Here is a 17,195-nt window from a genome sequence, read left to right as displayed (position 1 = left end):
AACTCCCTGTGCATCAGTTTCTGCCCATTGTCCCAACATATTTATTGGTCCCAACATATTTGATGGCATAGTCCACAATACATTCTCCTTCTGTACAAGAGGGCTAACTGGCTTGCAGGGAAGTTTGAATCAAACCAGACAACAAAAACAAAACCGTACAAAACCACAGCACTTTCCTCCTGCCATTAAAGCATTTCTTAAAGTGATTATACTGTATGGATGGTGATATCTTTTCATGCAGATCAGGCATCAATCTGTTCTTAAACCACCCTCATATTAATAATATCTCAGTACTTTTACTAGCATGTTGCATAGTTTTATATCTTGCTATCTTGGATATCACCTTTCAGTTTGGGTTAGTTTTCCCTAGGAGGGGGGGAAAAAAAAAAGAGTGTTGGGGCTTGGGGGGAGGTCACATCTTTGAGGCAGAGAAAGGAATTATCCTGTTACAAAAACTAACAAGAATTAAAAATTGGGAAGCAAATTCTAGGCTGAGAAACATTTACTTATTTGCATTTTTACCCCAAGCCTCACATTCAGTTCAAAAGAGCTAATGTTCTGAAGTTTTCCACAAGGGTTTTTTAAGAAATTTGAATAAAAGACCTGTAGGAGAGAAATGTTCTTCCATTACACCCTCCTGATGTGCATGCCTCTGCCACTGGTATGACTGTAATTCCTAGCCACACCAAAATCCCACACACCTTACAAAACAGACTTTTCCAGCTCCCAAGTGTGTTGCCCTCACTGGCCCCTTTATGGTCCATTACAAATGGCATCTGATTACTGTGCACAATTTTTTTCTTTTGTTACCTAGTGGAGATATCCCCCTTCCAAAATAATACTGAATCTATACAGTACACAGACAAGTTTGGGGTGCAAATGATCTTGTCTTAGGATACCTGACTTCTTTTTCATATTAGAAACATCAACAGAAAGAAAAGAGAAGAAAATGGATTCACTGTGAGGCCAGAGCTGACATTAATATTATTTGCTGGGCAGTATTACAGTAGTTACATCTTGACATTCAGTTCAAATTTCCTCAGGCAGGAATGTGAGATGAAGAACAGCTTTCACAGTTTTAGAACTGATTTGTTACTTAGATAGCATTAGGCCATTTTGTTTTGCACCTTGAGATATGTAGGGTTAACTTCCTTTTGCAATGAGTTCTATTAGCAAAAGCTTTATAGGAGGTTTCAGGCATAGGTATTACAAAATTGCACTTGTAGCCATAGCAAGATCTTCTGAAATTCCAATTAATATTTGAAAGGAAAAGTTTTGAATGTTTTATTTATTATTATAGGCTGTAAAATACATTGCAGGCAAATATCCTAAAACTTCCCTAAATAATCTAAAACAGTGTATCAGCTGGAAAGTCAGAATCTTTGCATATTTCTATTTAATTTCCTGATGTTTTTATTCTAGAATAACAGGAAGTATTAATTATATTATAAAAGTATTCTCATTAAAAATTCTAACACTTGAGAAGATAAAAAAGGCACCGTTTTGTTCACAGTAGTAAAAGTGTAATTTACATGGAAAAAAAAAATTACATTCAGAATCACCCAACAGAGAAGGAAATTCAGTCAAGTGCAGAAAGTCAGAGAAACATTTCAGGTAACTGGGTAGAGCACACTCCCCTTTTCTTGGGCTCCTATTGCAGCCCAGGGGCTACCAGATTCCCACATTATCCTGGCACTGAAGTCAGGATGAGACCATAAGTTTCCTTGCCAAAAGGGGCACAGGGGCCTGCTGCCAGTCACTGCACATGCTGGGCATTAGATTCCTGTATTTATCCACCTACCAGAGAAAACTTCATGCCATAAAATCATGTAACACTATTGTTAGGGAAGGCAATACTCCACTTTGGAAGAATATTAGCAACTTCACCACTAACTCACATTGCAAAGCACTTGGGAAAAAAGAGAAAAAAGAAGTGCATCTGAGGAAACTGTTCTAAGGAAATTGTTTTCTCTGAACAGAAAGCATTTTGTGATGGAAAAATTTTACTTGTGGCCCATGAAACAATCTGTATTTTGCATTATTAATTGTTGGGTTTTGGTCATGTACATGGTGAATGGCTGACTGGAAAGGACTTACTTCTGCTTTCCTGACCCTTTCTCCACATCAGTCTAGCACTGCCTGAATACTTGCAGGGATTCAGTTACTTCTGATCTGATCCTTTGATGGAACACACAGACCACAGCAGACAAAGGGGAGTTTGAAGGCACTTCTACACACGTCCATAGCTAGAACTGGCAAAGATAGCAGGCACAGGAGGGAAACAAAAAGCAAAAAAGCTGCCAACAGATGAGGATGTCTCACTGAAATCCTGGAATACAAGCTGAAATTTCTTCCATCTGTAATTCTTCCAGCAAAATAGTTGAAATGCCAACAAACACATTCCATAGTGCATTGAGGTGGTATCTGCACTGCAGGTGCAAACCCACGGCCACCCTGGGGAGCAGCAGCAGTTCAGCAATAAGGATAAATCACAGAACCACAGAATATCTCAAGCTGGAAGGGATCCATAAAGATCACCAAGTCCAACTAGGTCTGGACAGATTAATTTAATCCACTTCTTCACTTTTCAGGAAAAGAAAGAGATTGCCATTGGTTCTCAAAAGGGCTCATTTACAACACTCATTTGCAACCTCTATTACTGTTGGAGTAGACGCAAAGTGAGACTGAACTTTTTCCAGACCGTATTTGAAATTCTATATGGTTTGACAGTGGAAAATTTCTACCAATTAATGTGTGAAACACCTCCTCTCTTCCTCTGCATAACTTTCACCATGCAGCTTCTGTCATGTCCACAAGACTATGACACCTTGAAACAGCTGTCTGGGTATGTTTTGGGAGCTCATAAGCAGCAAGTTAGTTCCTTCCCCTTAGAACATGCTGGATTTCCAAGCTGACTTCCAAATAGCAGCCACAACTAGGACTCTCCTTCCATCTCTGTGCTATCTTACACAAAAGGCACTGTACAAACAGATGTTTGCCATTATACAAGATTTTGGCATGGAAAATGGTTACAGGTTAACAGATAAAATTCAGAAAGTTAGGAGAAAGACAAACTATTTAACTCATCCCTCTGTCTCTCTGGCAAGCAGGAGTTTAATACCTTGAGTTATGTGACTTTCTTCCTTACCAAAACGTGTCTCACCATAGCTTAATTCACAGGGTTATTACTATTCTGTCTCAGAAGAGAAAACAATTCCTTTGATACCTGAGTTTTTAATTCCTCTTCTGGAATTAAGAAAAAAAAAAAAGTGAAACCAGCAAAAATACCTTCCAACATAGCTCAAACCTTGCCTATACACTGTAATCATTCTAAGTGATTTAAAGGCAGGTGTTTCTTCCTCTGCTTAAAACCCATGAAATGGTATAAGCCACTTTCACCTTATATACCTTAAATCTCTTGAAATTATTTGCACTATTTTATGGAAATGATCAAAAGTCAGTGAGAAGTTCCCTAATTTTGGGCAGTAAGCCTCCATTAACATATCAACAACTGAATATAATGGTGTTTTTTTAAGTCTACACAATTTAGGAAAACAGCTTAATTTGAGTGTCTTCATATCTCCTGCAGGGTTCTCCTCAGTTAACAGAACCTTCAGCAGATCCTGAAAGATGCTGAAATTGCTCAGCATCTTCAGATTATGGGCAATGTCAGGGAATTCATAGGCTACTCAGTAATATCCATATTACTGAGGAAACTAGCAAGTCTTGTTTTTAGCAATGCAAGTCGTCAAGTTTCTATCAGTCTTTTCTCACCAAACACCTTTAGCTGTGTCTCCAGAAGTTCTCTACCAGAATGTAAAAATAGAAAGATGCAGAGCAGAGTTCTTGCAGAGTAACAGGCTGCTTTTTCCCAAAGAGCTCTTACAGCACTCACACGATAAGCTGACTCTAAGACATGGCATTTCTTATAAAAGTGATGGGAATGATCAACTGTTAGTATTTATTTCTGTGGAAAGAGGTGATCAGGCTTCCTACATAATGTGAAGTGCTCTACCATCATCTGAAAGAAATTAACAAAAACCTCCCTGTGCGTGAGGAATTGTTCCTAAATTGAGAGCAAGAAACTTGGCAAAATGCTAAGACATCTGTTTTCTGTTGCTCTGTGTAAGGTCAGAGTGAATAGATAGCCATTCAGAAACATGTGACTAGGCACTGCTCACAGCATGGAAGATCCTCTGGCTGATAGGGAAGGAATTAAATACTTGTCTGCCTTCATATAGATACTACTTCATAATTTACAATTGGCCAGTGTCTCACTGAAATATGTCTGTTTTAGCCACAGTTTTAACACTGTCTGACCACAGAATGTTAACAACACAATTCAGGGAAAAATCACTACCATAATCTTCACTTGTTCTCTAGAACTGCATATGATTAATCCACTAAACATTTAAATTTATTTTTACAGGCACATCTGTATTAAGAAGAGGAATTTAACTACAATAAGCATAGTGATCAATCTGACTATGGCTGCATGACTACATTCCTTTTTTATTCCTCAACGATTTTGCTTTCCCTTTGCCAGAAGGGCACAAAGGTACTCCCTGGGAGCACTGAATGAGCTTGCCACCGTTCATAAGAAGGCACCAGACCCTTGTCAGAACAAGCCACAGTACTACTTAGCAACTGAGGTAAGACTTTCGTGAGTTGAAGCTCTTTACTCAAGAGAAGTGGTTGTTAACTGTATTTAATGCACTTGCAGTTCCTGAAGTGATAGTCATTTGCCTCCCAGGTAAGCAAAATTTGGCTTACCTTCAATTTATCTTATAATGACTTTTAAGAACTTTTATGAATATAAGGAGAAAAAATTATTGTATTTATTTAAAATCTGCTAAAGTAGGATTCAATACTATTACCTACAAAAAGTAGTACAAACTAGGCAAAAAGAAAACTTTTCTTACAAGACAGTTGCTAAAAACTGCTGTAGAAATCTGCTTGAGTTAGCTCCAGTTTGCCTGTCATCTGTTCTTTGGCATTCAGAAGCCCAGATGCAGAATAAAAAAATTGCAACCTGCCTACCTTCTCCAGTTAGACTAAGTGCACTAGCTACCATGGTAACCTAAACTATTTTTCTTACTTTGCTCTGTAGAAATGAAAATTGATTTAATTCTCCAGAAGGTTGTCACAGTGTAGACAAGTACTAAGAGCAATACATTACTGAACCTCAAAAAAGTTAGCCGTTTCTCATTTTTGCTAACCCAAAACCATGTTCTTATCAGCAACATAAAGGAAGAGCTGCCTTCAATACATTATACTTAATAGCTGTGGAAAAGCCTTGATTTCTGTTACACAGATGAGGACAAGCAGCTAAGCAGCTTTTCCCTCCCTAAGTTCACACTTTATATAGTGTGACAATTCATCTTTTCCAAATACACTTGGAAAAAAGTCACCAAGAGTAAGTTTAAAGTACAAAAACTTAGGAAAGAAAGATAAAGCTACCTGCATGTGGAGAGTACATCCCACTTCTGCCTTTGTAACCAGGAGTAAAAAGTATAAAGATTGCAAATTCGGATCATCTCTGCACTCCAGAGGATCAACATCAACTCAGACAATGGGCTCATATTCAACACAAGTGAAAACCCACCCCCATGTAACAGGTTTCAGAATTTGTTCTGATGCTTTGAGGGCCTGTAGACCACTCCAGAAAACACAAATTGTATCTTAAGAATGGTGGAAGTCAATATGTGATGAGAGAACATCCTTTACATTGTTAGCACATTGTTATGCTGACACAATTCAAATAAGAAACAATTTTTAAGACAGCCCTAATTTTTTTCACAAGCTTAAAATATTTGAAAGTATTTAGTGGTATGTTAATATGACAGCCAATACAAATAAGCAGGACCACACTTCATTGTGTCAGCGGAAGTGAAGACTTTAAGGAGGAGGAAATTGTAACATTATGAATCTGAAGTCCTAAGTCCTAAAAATGTGCAGCTCTGGGGAAATCTTCGAATGGATAAACAGTGAGCCTTCCCACAAAAATGCACATTAGTACATAAAACAGCATTCCTTAGCTCAAATGAACAAGTCTCACTGACCACAGAAATCTTCCATGTCCATGGACTACTTTCAGGGCTTCTATTGTAAGTAGTATATGTTTTCTTAAGGTAACCTTATGCTTCCAAAGGAAAAAAAAAATTAGGAAAACACAAACTGGAAAATAACAAATATCAATAGTTTAAGTTACAAATTATCTTGACTATCTTACAGCAAAGCTGTACATACAGAAGAACTAAAAATCTCAGAGAGAATAGGAGACATGAGAAGACAAGGTCTTCAACAACAAAGTCTGGAGAATCAGGGTCATTGAGTCCATCGCAGCTGTGTTGCACTTGGATGGCCAAATCATTTTAAAGAGAGGACACCACACTAATTTTAAACACATGGTTGAAGTTCAGTTGTGAGAATGTACTTTAATCCTTCTTGTGATGCCTAAAGTACATTGCAAGCTCTTTGCAAAAAGTGGTAATTCCTTATGTAGATCAGTTTCAGTAGATATACGCCTTTCACTATTATCTCAGAAATCTATCAACCTACCAGGAGATGGACAGCCTGGTTGTGCAAATGTCACTGCCATGACAGGAAAGGGAGTTGTTTAACACTCAGTGAAGTCTGAGCTGACTGTTGTTCTAGCTGGCTTGTGCACTTCTACATTGCTGTCAGTATAATACAGATATTCTCTTGCTGACTTTATCTGAGCTACAGACACAATGATTCTCTTCCTGTTTCAAGTTTGCCAGACAGAAAGATGAGAAGAACTGTGGGTTTTACTAACCATTCTTCTTTAGTAGCTCTTTTTTACCTTTTACATTTACACATTAGTTTACATCCAGAAAATAAGAATTAAAGTCAACTTTCAACCTGAAACAGTTGCTTCAGTAGCTACAGGTGAATTCAGTTAATACCATTTGATGGGACAGAACTTGGTGTAAGCAGTGACTTGAATGTTTTATGTAACCTCAAGGTCAAAAGCCTACGAGAATTTAGGTGTCTGATATGTCCATAGCATTTACACCTCACCATTTCTAAAACATCCTTACAGAGTCTCACTATTTTAAATCTTCATTCAAAACACCAAGACATAGTTGATTTTCTGTGTGCATCTATCTCCCTATACACAAAGTCACTTTCTGTCTGCTCTGAATAATGCAGAAACTTGGAGTTATCTCCCTTTTACCTGTGGGGTGGTGGGAAGTGAAGAGGGCTCTCAGAAGAATCACTCTGACAGCAACCATGACTTTTTTTACAAACAAAATGGTCAGAGCTTTTCAACTTCTCCAGCAACAGTGATGGAGAAGTTCTCCCCAGAACAGATTTGGCAGGATTTGGCCTGAAACCGTATCTTGGGCTCTGGGCCTTCCCAGTCTGCTCAGCAGCAGCAAAACATAGCAAGTGGGATTTTTCTCAAGTCAGATCAACTTGGAAGCAGACTGCAAAATACAGCATGATTTTTACCCCGTGGATAGGAAAATCATATTAATAATAATAATAATGATAATAATGTAGTTCACTACTTATTATTTTAAAAAATAATATAATTGTAATTTGAAGTTATCTCTATGAAACAACAAAAATTTTAATGTATAAAAATCTGAACCACTTCCACTAAAGCAGGATTTGCAGGTGAACTTGCTGATGTAATTTTTAACTCCCCCAACTAGAGCTAAGCAGGACACTGCAAGAAGGTCTTTATGGCAGCCAGAGTCAGAACATGCTTCAGCAATAACATTTTCCTCACCCTTCAGCTGCTGTGGGTCAGGAACCACATCTGGGGGGAGGCTGAGAGCACTGAGGAGCTGTGCTGCTCCTGACACACTGGGCACAGAGTAATTACAACACCTTTCCATGAATAAATCATGACAATAGGCATGGATTTCCTCTTTGAAACTGCAGCAGCTGCAGTGGTCAGTAAGGAAATCGATTGCCCAGCCAGCCAGGAAACTCCTCAAATCCTTCTCTGTGACACTAAGGCTCAAGCCTGAGCAGTGTCACTGCAGGACCACCACTCCATGGCACAGGTGATTGCATGCAAAAGGATAAAATAATAAATACACAAACTTTTATAGTGTCTTGCATGTGAAGGGTCTGATTTACTAATCTTGCCAAAACAACTGTGACCAGTGTCATAGGCTAGCAAGCATAGTCCCAGAAGGGACGTCCTTGCTAAGGGGTGCTTACAGTTTCCTCTGGGAACTGAAAGAACCTATCAGCTGGCCAGTTTGAATATGGACAATTCTCTAAGCCACTTAAAGTTGTGATCACCTCTGTTATCCACATTTAAGAATAGGCAAACTCCCCCTCCAAGCTCTCTCTCGTTTCCGGCGCTGGGACAGGTGGCTGCGGGCCCCGTGTGGGTGAGGGAAGAGAGAGAGGAGATGCTTAAAGCTGAAATTCTGTTGTGAAGCTATGATATATCAGAGTATCCTGTTGTAATTTCATGAAGATATGGGGGGTGGAGTGTTCAACTCGTGAGCAAAAGCACCTGCGCTGAGATAGGCAGATGCTGACGCAGCTGTAATTTCATGAGAAGTTTGGACAGGGAGGGATGAACCAGATGAGGACTTTTGCTCCAAATGGGAAAGGAGAAAACCTCAGTCCCTAGAGATGAACCAGATGAGGACTTTTGCTCCAAACGGGAAAGGAGAAAACCTCAGTCCCTAGAGATGAACCAGATGAGGACTTTTGCTCCAAATGGGAAAGGAGAAAACCTCAGTTCCTAGAGATGCTCCCAGAGATAGTCCTAACGATGAAGATGATGAAGACCCTTTGCTCCCAGGGAAGGAGAAGGGCCTCTGTTTTTGTTTCTGAACGGCTCAACCTTAAAATTGTACCCCAAAAAACTTCAAGAGTGGACCCTCGAAAGCAGTTGCGGGAAAAGCTGCAAGTCGGGGGAAAGGACTCACACGCAGGCAGAGAGACTCCTCTTCCTAAATGGACTGAACAATATTTGGAAGTGGGCGGCTGTCTCGTTGTGATAATGTTTTCATAGCATGAGCAAGAAGAGACTTCTCTTTCTAAATGGACTGAACAAGGTTATTATGGAAGTGGTAAACAAACTGAACATCTTAAGGGTTGTCTTTTTACATTGTCAGTGGGAGAAGGGAGGAAGGTGGGGGGAGGAGGAGAGTTCTGAAGGTGGTATAATTTTTTTTTCTTCTTTTAGGTCTGTTAATAAACTTCTTTATATTCTTTCAAGTTTGGTGCCTGTTTTGCATTTCTCCTAATTCTTATCTCACAGCAGATAAACAGTAATGAGTATTTTGGACCAAACCACTACACTAAATTGGTGTTTCCGCCCGGTTACAAACCGAACCCGCGACAACCGGCCATTCCCAGTTTGGAGCACCTAAGTAGGGACAGGATTTTTCAGACAAAAGGAGAACACCATTGCCCAGGAAAAAAAAAAAAAAATCCAACAGCTCAAAATAGACAAAAATCAAAGCACTCAAACTCATAGTCACTAGTGACTGTTTGTTGCAGTACTGTTCATTGGGTTGGTTTTGGGGTTGGTCTTTTTAATAATTCAAACACTCTCTGTGTTAAGAAGCAGAACAAGTTTCACTGGAAGGCAAACCTCATAGTTACAGGTTTCCCACAGGTCACCATGCTTGACACAGGGTCAGAAAAATACCCCAAACTGTAGGATATTTTGGTGCACATTTCTTCATTAATGCTGACAAAAAGAAGTATTACCAATATTGCAACTGTCAGAGGAAATTAGTCAGAAATATATACTATGAAAAAAATTAAGAAACTATTAATTAGATTACTATAGTTAATTATTAGAGCTTCTCCATCTACTCAAGAAAAAAAATCAGACATCAAAGCTCATTAAGAAAATGAATTTACATTATTTCAAAATCTCTTTTCGCCCCACCTACCTAGATATCATATTCATAAGATGGCAGACAGAACTTTGAAAAATACAGGGTATATTTTAAAGTGATCACCTAGAACCTGAAGATTAAATAAAAGGCATTAAATTAAGCACACATAAAACCTTATAAAAGGAAAAAAACCCCAAGTATTTTCCAGTAAGCATGTATGTTTGTGTCACGGCTGTAATGAAACATGCATTAAGTATGAAGCATATGGTTTCCATTTTGTTGCCCTGGAATCCATCCAAAGACATTTATGTTGTTAGCTTAACTGTTCTCTTCAGCTGAGAAGCTGTGGAAAATATCTCATCTGAAAAAAATCTGTACCTAATGGATAACTATAAAAGATTTGCTAGATTTGCAGCTGACTACTTTCATAAAAACGCCTCTGAGATTACTAGAATTTAGGTTTTTTTAATTAGAACATAATTTTCAAACTAAAACTAAATTTGCTGTAAGAGGTACCAAAATTATATCAGCAGGTGGTAATACTTGCTTTGGTTAACAAATTTGTAGATGTGTTTATGGCTCTCTTTTGGAACCAGGCCATCTGACCCAACAAGAACGCATGACAATATCATTACTAATGTATCATCTCCCTAATTTCATAAAAGAGCACTGCTCTGAAGATCACATTTGGCTAATAAGCTGGTTCAGAGGCAAGGTTCATTAAAAATTAGAGGAAAAGAAGATAGCTCTCATACTGTTATTTTTCAATAATTCTTGAGTTTGCCTTGATGCAGAAATAGGTCATCAAAGAGCTGGCTAAGACATCTATCATGAATGCTCAGATTCAAATTTTACTTATATTAGCAGAAAATATACTAGAAGGGCTGAAACAAAGTTCAAAGGTTAAATTTTGCCATGGTATACTTAAAAATTCATCCCTAAATTACAAGGCTTCTAACCTCAGTAACAATCTATGAAACCTTTCATACTTTTGTGCTGTAAACCAATTCATTAATCCTGCTGTAGATCTTACAAATGACTGCTAAACTTCTCTTTGATGAAGCTGATGGAAAATACTAATATGAATAAATTGACAAATGCAACCAGATCAGTTTGGAGACTTTACAATATTGTGCTTCTTTATTTCATTAGTTGAGATTATTTGGGATATGGCAGTCATAAGTCTCCATTTTATTACCTCAATAATCACGTGGCTTGAGCATTGTGCTCTCTGTAAAGGACTCTGCAACTGGAAACTCCACACTGCCCTTGTTGTGCCAATGTACAAGCTTGCTCCCCTTCACAACCCATTGTAAAAATTAGCTGGTTAAGCTGGTTATTTTAACTCACCTTTGCCATCTGTGCTTGGACTCCACTGGCCTTTAAAGCAGAAACCGCCTTCTGAGCAGCTGCTGGGCTGTCAAAGTCAACAAAACCATAACCTGAAAGAGAAAGCATTACTTTGTTAACAAGACATCAACCAGCTTATAAACAAACACTTCACATCCAACAAGCATGCTACTGGCACAGTTATTTAAAACAATTTTCTTGTTGATGAAGAGGGACAATTTGAACTCAAGCTCTTCATGTAGTTCCACCCCCCCAAAAAACCTAGAAAGGTTAACCTTGAACTGTTGGAGATCTGCCCAAGTGGAACAAATCCATTTCCATGCCCACTCATTATAAGAATTTTGGCCAAATTGCTAACAAGCAGTATAGAGCTTTGCTTTGTATTATCTGGTATATAACTTCTAACAGAGATTATTTCAGAGATCACCAAGTAAAGCATCATCTGCTAATTTTTCTGAAGTAAATTCTTATTCCAATTTGAATAAACAACAAATAAGTCTTTAAGTTACTTTTTGTTTATTCAAAACTGAGAGAGGAATTTCTCCCAATATATCTCCCCAACATATCTACCCAATTTTTGGTAAATTACTTATCTCACTGTATATAAATAAAGGACAGTTAAATTTAAAAGTGAGTGAAAACCCAGCTTTAGTGAAAGCAAATGGTTTTTCCTATTACTGAAAGAAGAATGTGAAAAATTGTCCTGAAAGCATTTTCTATGCCATATAATGCAATCTTTAAGTATTAAAATAAACTCAATGCCATTTGAAACAAATTCCATATATTTACAATGACCTCTTTTCTTATTCTGAACAACACATAACTAAGGGATTCCGGGAAGTCCAAACAGCAATATACCTTGGCCTTAATGGACACTGACCTTACAGGCTGGGATTTTTAATCCAGCCTGGGAATTAGAGGCTCAAGGCTCACCAAAAGGCAGTCAGTTTGAAAGCTACTTCCACAAGATGTTATTGCAGCCCTCACTATGCATTTTTCAACCCCCTTCTTTTCCACTAATGAACTGCCCAAGTATTAAAATCCCTTTCCAGAGTTAAAGTCAGGGTAAAAGAAAACAAATGAGAAAACCAACAGTGTAATAACCTCTGGATGAGTAGAAAATGGAAATATTTCTTCAAAATATATTAGTATCCTCTTACAATATATCTATACCGATAAAAGGTTGTCTAATGTTATAACTGAATCAGCTTTAAAGCTCTTAACTTGGGAAAAACAACTCAAGCAGCCTTGTACATCAGTGCAAGCTTATTTATGCTGCCAAGAAGCTGAAGAAAGCAGCATATTGTTTTGTGTAACACGTGGTGGTGTGGATTGTTAAATCCTGACATGAAACAAAGTGAATTAGTTCATATGAAGTTTTGTGCTGCCAAGGCAAGACTAACTTCCATACCCCAGACTAGCTCTCCACACCCATGGCAGCCTGGGTTATCACCAACACACTGCAGGGTGTAATACAAAGTTACATACTGACACCAAGCATGCCATCAAAGCTGGCTTTGCCACCTTCCAGATGATACAGAAACTCAAGTGCTCCTTGTTCCAGTTAGTTTAAATCCCGTGGTGTGTTTTCTGGCAAAAGCCAGAGATGCTGTCAATCTTTTGGTTAAATTCCACTTAGATATCTGCATTCTGCCTACTTATGCTCCCACTGCAATTTCAGTGACACACAGTGAGCTTCCCTGGAGCCTTACCTTGCAGTATATTATCACAACCAGCTTTTCATCAGTGAGCTTTAAATTCTGTATTGAAAAAGTCATCTTAAATCTCTTAAAGAATTAATGTGAGAATTTCTGTATCACTGAAAGGACTACTGAACACTTGAGGAACTGACAGGATGGACAGACTAAATCAGTTAAGTGCAATCATAGGCATTAACTAATTCAAATAATTGAAAAGGGTATCTCCTCTTTCTTAGTCACAACGACATCTGTATACAAGCTAGGAAAAATTTTTCTAGAAATTTTGTATTCTGCAGTGCCTGTTTAATTTGCTTAAGATGGGGAGTTGAGAAGCTATGTCCCTGCACTGCTTCCAAGTTCTGCACAAAAGCTTTGTCTTAATTAATGATGAACTCTCCTCCCTCTGCCTATCAGCTTCCTGCTCATTCATGGGCATTATGCTTATTAACACTGCTCAATCAGCTGTCTTAGTATTTCACTTTGCTTAGAAATTATCCTCTTAATTGTAAAAAAACGAAAGTCTGAAATCTGGTATTTCAGTGTCTGCTACCACACCTTCTCCCACCACAAACATGCTTGGATAGGAATCGCTGCAGTTGCAGTGAGTGATGAAAATCCATGAACTGATGTATCCAGCTTATCTAAAGGAGTTCAAATTTTTTTTTCCAGCGGCAATTACTTTGTTGAAAATGAACCCTCTCTTTGCTCCCAATACATTCAATCGAACATAACAAAACACAATTAGAGTACTGGAACGTGTAATTAAGTGCTGCTTAAAGCTACACTAATCAATGGAGCTTATTTCCACAATGTATAATTTTTTAAGATGCTCAGTTATAGTTGAATGGTCATCTGCAAGCTTCCCTACTTTATCCAGGCAAAAGGGGAAAAGCTGCTTTTAACTCCATTTTTGTTTTTAAAATAGAGGGGAGCTGCCAGCCAGCACTGTGCATATCAGCTTCACTCTGGCTTTGCTGCGCCACCGCTACCGGCTGTCTGCCAGCTCCACTGGAGGCAAATGCGTTGAATACACCAACCACCAGCAAGAATAAAACTAGTTTAGGAATAAGAATGGGAAAAAAACCCCAAGCCAAACCAACAAAGGTAAAAAGCACTTAAAATACAACTTTAATGTATTTTATAGAATCAGTTATGACTTTCAGGGGAATGCAGTATAAAGGAAAATATACATACCTTTGCATTTGTTTGTAGTCTTATCCAAAATAGCCTTCGTGGATACAATTTTCCCATACCTAAAATGTAGTACACATCCGTAAGGAAAATGAGAAAAGAACATCCTATTATAATAGACACACAAATCACTTTATTTTATATCATAGTACCCTTTACTCTACGCAAAATGAAACAATATATAGATTATATAATTATGGAATGCAAACCCCTACACAGATGGAAAGGACAAAAAATATCAACAGTTTCAAGCACAACCTTGTTCTATTTGCCCTATATTCTCAGTGGCACAACAGAATCACAGGGCAAGCCAGAAAAACAGCGCTTTATAGAAAAGAATTCAATGCAGTTAAAATCTTGGTATGCATAAGAGATCATGTTTTAGACATAAGCTGGGACTCTCTCAGTATATAGATGAGTTAAAGCAGACCAGCTGCCTTGTCAGTGCTAGGCTTGCTAGCTAGCACAGTATGGAAAGAGAAAAAAAAGAAGAGCAAACCCCAGCAAAACCCCAACTGACAGACACAAAAATATTACCTCTGACTTAATATTACTCTGTTCTGGAAAGTGACAAGTGCAAGATTTATGAAAACTGATCAACAAAGGTGGCAAAAATTTCTGCACATTTCTGTAAATATAAACAATTTCAACTAAAACAAAAACATCCCTCAGGAAAGTTAGAATTTTCTTATTGCCAGTTTCTCAGCTTCTCAGTACCTGATAAGCCCAGTCTGCTATGCAGCCCGAATGTGAGCACACAGAGATCTGAGCAACTAAGCTTGGGAAACAGGAGGACAGCAATCCCAGCTATAAGAACAATTGCTGTTCCTGAAGCACTCTGCAAAGTTTATCAGAATTAGGTATTTTAATCATATTTAGAGTAGAATTTATTGCTGCTGGTGAAAACTTGCAATTTCGCTTGGAATAAAAATCCCACTTTTAATTTAAAAGCAGCAATTCTCCTGGCCTGCATCAACAGTGGGACTGGAAATGCAGCAAAGGTTTCCCAAGCTCCTTCCCCTCTGTTTGCTTGTCAACTACACTTGTTAGGATGCCCTCAGCACAGAAGAAAGAAATGATGCAACAGGAGTTTGCTTTCACTTGAGAATGTAATGTAACTTATTACACTAACAGAAGTATCTATGCACTGGCTGCTGAGAGGCTCTTTATCACTGTACAGGAACCCAAAATGAACTGAGAATTATGAGAAATGTTATCAGTATATGAAAGGGGAATTGAGGAAAAATGAGCTTTTGCCATCTTATCTGCTAAATAAAATTTCAACAGTGACTATAATTTCAAAAAGATATTATGTCAAAAGTCAACTAACTCCATTTCTGCAGTAGGTGTACTAGTCTTAAAAATTCTTCAAAATATATTAGAAGCCTAATAAATTAAGCTTAGTTTGTTACAAGTATTCAAATAAATGTTCACTTGCAAAGTGATAGTTATTCAAAGACAAAGCCTATTTACAAAGTACTTTCCCCACAGAGCATTCAAATACACGTTTCAATGTAGTTATCACTCTTTGTGACCAGTTTCAAGACCCTACTGTTTATGCAATGAGTTATTGGATGGCTTCAAATAGTTGCAAGGGGGTAAACCCGGGACACAAGCCATGAGGTGGTGGCTTCCTTATTTTATCTGAAACCGTGATCATCTACACTGATATAAAATAGAACTATCCATCTATAGCCTAAAAACATACAAGCATCAATGAAAATCAGTGCATACTTAAATTTACCATGTTAGAAGCTGTAATAAAGCAATAGAAACTGTGTGTAATAGTTGGAGCAAGTACTTCCTTACTTATTTTCCAAATACGTCACTCCATTCAGAAAGCTTTATAGTCCCTAACTCAAAACTTCTCTCATTTTCTCCAGTATTTTTCTGAGTGCAGAGTAAAGGCACATGCTGTGAGAGAGACAAACTGCTCAGGGTGCTTGCACCCAGCATGACATTTGACAGCCAGCATTCTCCATATCCTATCAGCTTCACTAAGCTTCTTAGAGTGAAGAGCTACATGGCCTATTGTGGGAAAAAAATCCCTGAAGGATGATCTTGTCTCTGCTACTGTTTCAGTTCTTGAGAGCATAGAAAGTGGTGGTGGTGAAGAACTCCAGCCTTGGGTATTTATGTACACACAGTAACCCGGCCAGCTGGACCCGGGCTGGCTTGGACTGCTCCGGCCCACAGCACTGATGCTCACGAGCCCATGAATGGGTGTCTGCACATCTGTTCTTTACAGAAACTTGATGGACCACCTTCCACTGTGCAAGATGGCTTAGTGATTTATTGTACTGTCCTAGATAGCATGGCTCCTGTGAAGAACCAGCCACCATGGAAAGCTGCCAAGAAATTTCAGCAGTGTGAGTCCAGGAACAAACTGGGAACCAGTATAACAATAGCAGCAATTGCCAGGATTTCTCCTACAATTTTCCCTCCCATGTGTGAGTTGTTCTCCACTCATGCCATGAGGCACAAAGCAGTTTACCTGCTCTGAGCCTGGCCAGCAGGATGCACCCCCTCCTTGTTCCCAGCATGTGCTCTGATACCAGGGGAATTACTATAGCAGTTTCTCCCAAGTGCTTCCTTCAAATTATGACCATCGCAAAAACTTTACTTCCCCATGAATTCTACAGTCCTTATACTCTGCTTTTAACACAAGCTCCTGTCTCCAACTGCTCATTTGTTGGGTGCAACTGCAATCAATACCCTGCAGAAATCAATGAGCTATGAAACACACCGGCCAGGATGTAAACTGGTACGTACTGCCTGCCTACAAAAAGGATTACAGCAAGCAAGAGAAAATTTGTATTCCAAAGATGCCTATGATGTTAGGCCTTGCCTGAAGATCCTAATTCCTCTCAAAGCTTATAGACATGTAGTTGTCTTAGGCACTTGGTGAGGCTCCTCTCCTGCTCCACAGCCTCACTGCATGCTTGGTGAGATTTCATACCTACAGCAGAGCGCTATTCCCATGGCTGGCAGAATTGCTTCTACAGCGACTGGCGATTGCTCATTCCCTCTCAGCTGAAACAGTTTTTTAAAACATGCTTTCTTTTAAGTTAAGTACCAGTCTTAAAAAATAACTGCTAATCTG

At 38.6% G+C, this 17,195-nt stretch overlaps 1 protein-coding gene across 2 annotated transcripts in view; it reads right to left on the bottom strand.

The window, feature by feature from the left end:
- The window catches only part of RBMS1 (RNA binding motif single stranded interacting protein 1), a 71,843-nt gene that overhangs the window by 32,318 nt on the left and 22,330 nt on the right, over window positions 1–17,195 (bottom strand). For both annotated transcript variants that reach the window (XM_017726622.1, XM_008644782.2), the window contains exons 2-3: window positions 14,096–14,154; window positions 11,202–11,293 (exon numbers count right to left, since the gene is read on the bottom strand). In XM_017726622.1, the coding sequence (XP_017582111.1) occupies window positions 11,202–11,293; window positions 14,096–14,154 (151 nt within the window). The remainder of the gene's footprint in view (window positions 1–11,201; window positions 11,294–14,095; window positions 14,155–17,195) is intronic.

This window comes from Corvus brachyrhynchos, unplaced genomic scaffold (genome assembly GCF_000691975.1).
Source record: "Corvus brachyrhynchos isolate BGI_N302 unplaced genomic scaffold, ASM69197v1 scaffold490, whole genome shotgun sequence".
Classification (NCBI taxonomy): Eukaryota; Metazoa; Chordata; class Aves; order Passeriformes; family Corvidae; genus Corvus; species Corvus brachyrhynchos.
Note: the sequence above shows the minus strand (reverse complement) of the source record. Positions and strands in the feature narration are given on the sequence as shown.